This window comes from Penaeus japonicus, unplaced genomic scaffold (assembly GCF_977035675.1).
Source record: "Penaeus japonicus unplaced genomic scaffold, GWHDUDI00000001_assembly GWHDUDI00000024, whole genome shotgun sequence".
Lineage (NCBI taxonomy): Eukaryota > Metazoa > Arthropoda > Malacostraca > Decapoda > Penaeidae > Penaeus > Penaeus japonicus.
In genome coordinates, this window is record NW_028234426.1 from 16,404,071 (window position 1) to 16,411,243 (window position 7,173).

Sequence of the window (7,173 nt, forward strand, 5' to 3'; positions counted from 1 at the left end):
GATGAAGATGCTTACATATCAATATAAACATGAAAAAAGCGATAGCTATAGATGGTAATGCCAGATAGATATAATTATAGACATGGATAAGTAGACATGTAGACAGATGGACAGACAGAAAATTAGATAGAGAGATAAGTAGATAGATAGAACGACAGAAAGATACATATGATAGTCTCGATAGCTAGGTGGAATAGATGAAGCCATAAAATTGGTAGATTCTAATTGAAAAAGATTTCCTCTTTGTGGGAAGTCTGGCTATTTTCGCTCCATCGTCAAGAGGAAAACAAACGCGTTTGCCTCAGAGTGTGAGCAGAAATTCTTAAGCAAAGGAAATAGTCTTTTACTTTCTTCCCTTTCATGTTTTTTTAGGTGACAAAGTGGCTTTTGTCCGCGCTCTTTTAAGCTTGTTTTGCTTGTTAGTTTTTGACAGGTGTGATAAGACGAAAACGTACTACGAACGGGAGATTTATAAGCACAGATATTCTGAGATTCAGAACTCTCTCTCTCTCTCTCTCTCTCTCTCTCTCTCTCTCTCTCTCTCTCTCTCTCTCTCTCTCTCTCTCTCTCTCTCTCTCTCTCTCTCTCTCTCTCTCTCTCTCTCTCTCAAAACCAGCTAGAGGGGCTACGAGGTGCATGCGTCGCAGGGATGGGAAATTAACACATGGTAGCAAAGCTGTCTACACCTTGATATATATATATATATATATATATATATATATATATATATATATATATATATATATATATATATATATATATATTTATATATGTACTACATTTACTATCAGGTATTTGACTTGAAAGTAGAATGAATGCATTATGTCGACAATTATTGCTATAGGAAAACCCATGTGGTGTAGCAACGTGTTTACATTGTTGCAAACCTCAGACCGCTCATCCACATTATGCATGGCTTCCCGGCAAGCAGTGACCGCAGTGCCGACTGACTAGCCATGCATGGGCGAGGGATGAAAATAAAGAATGAGAGAACAGCCTTCGCGGTAGCTATAACTTTCTCTCGGTACATTCACGAAGTCTCCGCCTCCCTCGATCGCCCGTATGCAACGAAATCCTCGTGGTTGCGAAAGCGCACTATTACTCAAGATGGCGGTGTTAGGAACATCAGGATTATCAAAGCAGGTTCGGCAAAGCCGTTCCGGTGGTATCATCTTCAATGTGTCGCGAGGGCCCGCAATGATGTCACAGTGGAATGGGTGCGAATGTCACACGACCTCGCGAGGTGATGCTCAAGGAATCGTTCGGAGGAATCGTCCTCGTCGTGTCATGAAGGCTTGCAATGAAGTCGCAGACTGCCCGGTGGATGTTTAGCGGTGCCAAGGGGATCGGACGCGAATGACACCAACTTGCAAAGTCGGTCGGAGGAATCGCGATGACCTGCATACATTTCCCGTCCCTCCGTTCACCGTCGTGACGTTAAACGCTAGCCATCTTTAATACTCTACCTGATGCAGTGCTTAAACTTTTACTATATCCTTATCCTTTTACGGCTAAAACGCATGGAGTCGTTAGCATGAAACTCGAAATACAAAGGTGTAGACAGATAGATTTGTTACGAACAATTTATGTTGATATGAGAGGCTTTGGCCTTTTGACTTCATAAGACATCTCTGCGTGGAGTTTATTCCTGTTCAAAAGATCCTCTGCATAGCTGTCAGAATATTCAAGCTTGCGTCTAGTTTCAACCAGGCCATATGGAAGTGTGGCGTGTCTTCGAGTGGCGAATGAATAGCCGGAATCATCCGTCATCAGTCGTATTGAAAACCAAAGCCCTCATCCATGAAAGATTAAATAGAGCCGTTAAGGCGTTCAATCATTCCGTTACTTTGAGGCTTATAAAATATTATTTACACGGGCAACGTTCATGTTTTTGCACATATTATTCATGACTTCATTTTGTAATTCCATCCCACTGCCATAGGCGTTGTATCTTTAAATGAATTCATAAAAAAAAAACTTTTGCATCGACTTTCGCAATACCTGGAAAATTAGTCGAACTAGTCACCAAATCTGACAATTTATAGTAGGGGACCTCTTAAAAAGAAAAATGCGGAATAGCTAATCCAAGCTGATTTGTTAAACTCCTATAGTATGGTAGAACTTAACCTGTCTCTTGACCTCAAAATAGGGAGCGGGAAGAAGTACCTTTCCCAAGCCATTTGAATGGCTTTATACACAGTGAGATGCTTATTTCTATTTATGTACAGAACTTCTTCAGCAAAAGTCGAAAAATGTGGAAATAACTCTTTTCCGGCCCAGCGTCTTGCAACAACAGACGGAGATTCGGAACCAAAAATTGTTCAGGAATGGCCACTCTATCCAACCGACGTCAATCCGCCACAGACCTGATTGACCCGTCTATTTTGGGGATCGAGAGTCATGGGATTGGTCCAGGAGGGATTTCTTGACTTAATCTTGCTCATTTCCAAAATACCCAACACTTCATTCACAAAAACCTTTCGATTTGACTGAAGAATTTTGTATGATGGAATATAAATTGGTTAAGCTTCGGACTAAAGAGAAAAGAGTGCGGGATCAGATTAGCTCTTCCAGCTGGACGGTCGTTTGGCGGTAAGGCAATCGGGTAATCTTTAAGGATATTATTTAAATTGCCATAGACTCTCTGAAAGGCCAAAGGTTACTCCAAAATTTCATTAAGTCCACTTGATATAGCGCACATAGGGGAAGGATTAAGTGAATTCGCGAATCGCTAAATCCGTGAATCCGATATATTCTACAGGTACACAATTCCTTATTTCTAAGGGGACAAAGGGCTAGTTCATGAAGTGTATCTAGCTTTTAGCCTTGGATGTATCATAGTGACAAAGTAAAACTGTGAAGTGTTTTACTCTGGCGTAATCAGTCAAAGGTATAACTGTACTATACCATCGACGTAGAAACGTCGCAAAGTCACACAGATCACTAATTGAGGAATCATAGTTGTTGTGATCAAGGCAAATCGCAGTTAGACATCATTGCAAGTCCACGACTGAGAGCGACAGCGCTCTAATGCACGGACGCCATTTTTTATCGCGAAGGGAACAATGTGGTTAGCAGTGCAGTCTAGGCAAGAGCAACTGCATTGCCAGGTGAACCGGAGACTACACCCTCATCAGGTGGAGCAGGTAGAGGAGAAGGGGGCGCTGAGCAGGGACGCTCAGGCTGAGGCGGGGAAAAGGATGGGGGAGGTAGTGCATGCACATACCAACATCGACGGGTAAAAAGGACCGGAAAGTAAGCAAAAACAAGAGGATTTAACAAATCATGGACGAGTTCTCCGGAGTGATACTTTTACGACAGCGAAAGAATGTAGAAAAGTGATACCACGGATTTCAGTGGTAGGACTTTCCTACCTACAGAGCTAGTCGTGTTTTCCAAAGATGGTAGTTAGCGAGGGATGCACATCGAACGAAAAGCCAACATCCCGAAGAACATCAAAATATAACATCGCATGAGGATCCAATGTCCAGAAAAGATGTCTCGGGCAATTATGAAGTGAGGAAGGGAGAAAAGGAAGTTGTCTTTCGCTATCGATGATGTTGAAATAAAATGAATGGTAGTGCCTGCGTTGGCTGTTATGTTGTAGGTGTAGAATTCGTCTCGTCATCTCCCTATGTCGACCCGATTTTCCGCTCCATTAAAAGTTGGACGCTGTTGCCGGTGTCTTTAGAGGAGGTCATAAGTTATATGATATGATATATTTATACATTAATAATAATATATATATATATATATATATATAGAAAATATGATATATATATATATATATATATATCGGTATATAAACAGTATATATATGAAAATATATACAATATATGTATGTATATGTATTATATTATACTATATATATATAGATACATATATATATTTATATATTTATATATTATGTATGTATGTATGTGTGTGTGTATACGTTCTTATGCATGAATAGATCATTTCAGTTTATGGTATTAAAATATTTATGAAATGAGTACATTTACTGTTTAAAGACCCTTTTCAACATATGTCAAATTCTTCTTATATGAAAATAAATCAGTTTATATGAACATACACTTTGTTTTTGCCAGTTTCTAAGAATGACTATGATCAAAATGGTAGCCGATTAGTCATAGAGTTGCTTGCTCCGAAGTAGTCAATTCACCTTCGAAAAACCTAAAACGAAGCCGGCGAAAGTGGCCTGTGCTCTCTGACGTGGTTTGGTCTCCCTTGCAGCTCTGCTCAACTCCCTCCTGATGGGCCAGCTGGTGATCCTGTCCGTGCTCGCTCGCCACTACTACAAGATGCCCACGCCGGAAATCGTCAGCCTCAACAAGAATATGGGCCAAGCCAGCGAGAAGACCAACGGCGTCGTCGGCAACGGACGCCTCATAGAAGCTCCGGTCAGCCCCGCAGAAGCCAAGCCGGCGCCCTCGGCTGGCGCCAACAAAGAGGCCACGAGACTCCTGGACGACGTCAGCCCCGAAGTGTGACTTGTGATATGAGGCGACGTTCGGAGAAAAGAATTAGCGTCACTGCAGATATTTTATCACACTTGTCATTTCTGTGATCCGTGAAACCTAATGTGACTTGGGAATCGTGTGCGTGTGTATACATTCATACATTTATTTATATACATATACATATAAAATTCATACATACATTGGATAAACATATATGTAAATACATACATGTATGTTTATAAGTGTATACATACAATACAAGGTATATATATATATATAATATAATATACTGATATATAAATGTATGAATGTATGTTGTGGTGGTGTATACGTTCAAATGCCATGAATAGATCATTTCATTTTATGTATTAAAATATTTATTAAATGAGTACATTTACTGTTTAAAGACCTTTTTTTAACATATGTCAAATCCTTCTTATATGAAATAAATCAGTTTATATGAACATACACTTTGTTTTTGCCAGTTTCTAAGTATGACTATGATCAAAATGGTAGCCGATTAGTCATAGAGTTGCTTGCTCCGAAGTAGTCAATTCACCTTCGAAAACCCTAAAACGAAGCCGGCGAAAGTGGCCTGTGCTCTCTGACGTGGTTTGGTCTCCCTTGCAGCTCTGCTCAACTCCCTCCTGATGGGCCAGCTGGTGATCCTGTCCGTGCTCGCTCGCCACTACTACAAGAAGCCCCACGCCGGAAATCGTCAGCCTCAACAAGAACATGGGCCAAGCCAGCGAGAAGACCAACGGCGTCGTCGGCAACGGACGCCTCATAGAAGCTCCGGTCAGCCCCTCAGAAGCCAAGCCGGCGCCCTCGGCTGGCGCCAACAAAGAGGCCACGAGACTCCTGGACGACGTCAGCCCCGAAGTGTGACTTGTGATATGAGGCGACATTCGGAGAAAAGAATTAGCGTCACTGCAGATATTTTATCACACCTGTCATTTCTGTGATCCGTGAAACCTAATGTGACTTGAGAATCGTGTGCGTGTGTATATATTCATACATTTATTTATATGCATATACATATAAAATTCATACATACATTGGATAAACATATATGTAAATACATACATGTATGTTTATAAGTGTATACATACATACATATATATAAATTTATCAATCTATCTATATATATAACTATATAATATATTAATATATATATATTTACATATATATATGTGTGTGTGTTGTGTGAGTACATTATATACCTATATTTACATACATACATATATATATATTACATACATAATATTATATATATATATATCATAATATATATATATATATATATATATATGTGTGTATATGTGTGTGTGTGTGTGTGTGAGTGTAGTGTGTGTGTGTTGTGTGTGTGTGTGTGTGTGTGTGTGTGTGTGTGTAGTTGTGTGTGTGTGTGTTGTATGTATGTATGTATAAATACACACACACATATATGTATATGTGTAATAAAATATATATATTATATATATATTAATATATATATATATATATATATATATATATATGTATATGTTTATATATATACAAATATGTATACATATACATATATAATACATATATATAAATATTATATATATAATATATATATATATATATATATAATAACAGTATACTGTATATATGTATATATATCTAATTATATATAAGATATATATATATATATATGATATATATATATATAACATTATATATATATATCTAACTATCTATCTAATCTATTATATATGTATATATATTATATATAATATATCTATATATATATATATTATATATATATATATATATTATTTACACACACACACAACACACACACATACCACACACACACACACACACACACTCACCACACACACACACACACACACACACACACACCACACACAACACACACATATATATATTTTCATATATATAATATATATATATATTAAAAATATATATAATAAAATATATAGATAATTATATGTATATAAATATAAATACATCTAATATCATATATAATATATATATATAAATATATATATTTTTATATATATATATATATAATATATATATGTTATATATATATAAATACATAATATATTATATATATAAATTATATATATATATATATTTTCAAATTATTTATATTAATATATATATATATATACGTATACGTATATACATACATGTGTGTGTGTGTATGTATATGTATATGGATGTGTGTGTGTGTGTGTGATGTACATATATGAAAATATGTATATATTAAATGTATACAGATATATATACTATATAGAATATATATATAAATTATATTATATATATATAATATATTTAATATATATATATTTTGTATAATATATAATATTAAATCAATATAAATATATATATATATTATTTTATATATTATATGCATACATGCATACTTATATATATATACACATATATATACATATCATAAATATATATATTTATATATAAATATATATATATATATATATATATATATATATACGATACTAATATATGTATATGTAAATATATATATATATAATATATAATATAATATATATATATATATATTAATATATAATAATATATATATATATATACATACATACATATTTTATTATATTCTATATATATATATATATATATTAATATATATATTATTATATAATATATATTACATGTATTATACGTATATATGTGTGTGTGT

At 35.0% G+C, this 7,173-nt stretch overlaps 1 protein-coding gene across 1 annotated transcript in view; it reads left to right on the top strand.

The window, feature by feature from the left end:
* The window catches only part of LOC122256805 (organic solute transporter subunit alpha), a 68,202-nt gene extending 63,493 nt beyond the window's left edge, over positions 1-4,709 (top strand). Inside the window, exon 6 of the mRNA XM_043021754.2 lies at positions 4,234-4,709. Coding sequence (XP_042877688.2) covers positions 4,234-4,490 — 257 coding nt within the window. The 3' untranslated portion in view covers positions 4,491-4,709. The remainder of the gene's footprint in view (positions 1-4,233) is intronic.
* The last annotated feature ends 2,464 nt before the right edge of the window (positions 4,710-7,173 follow it).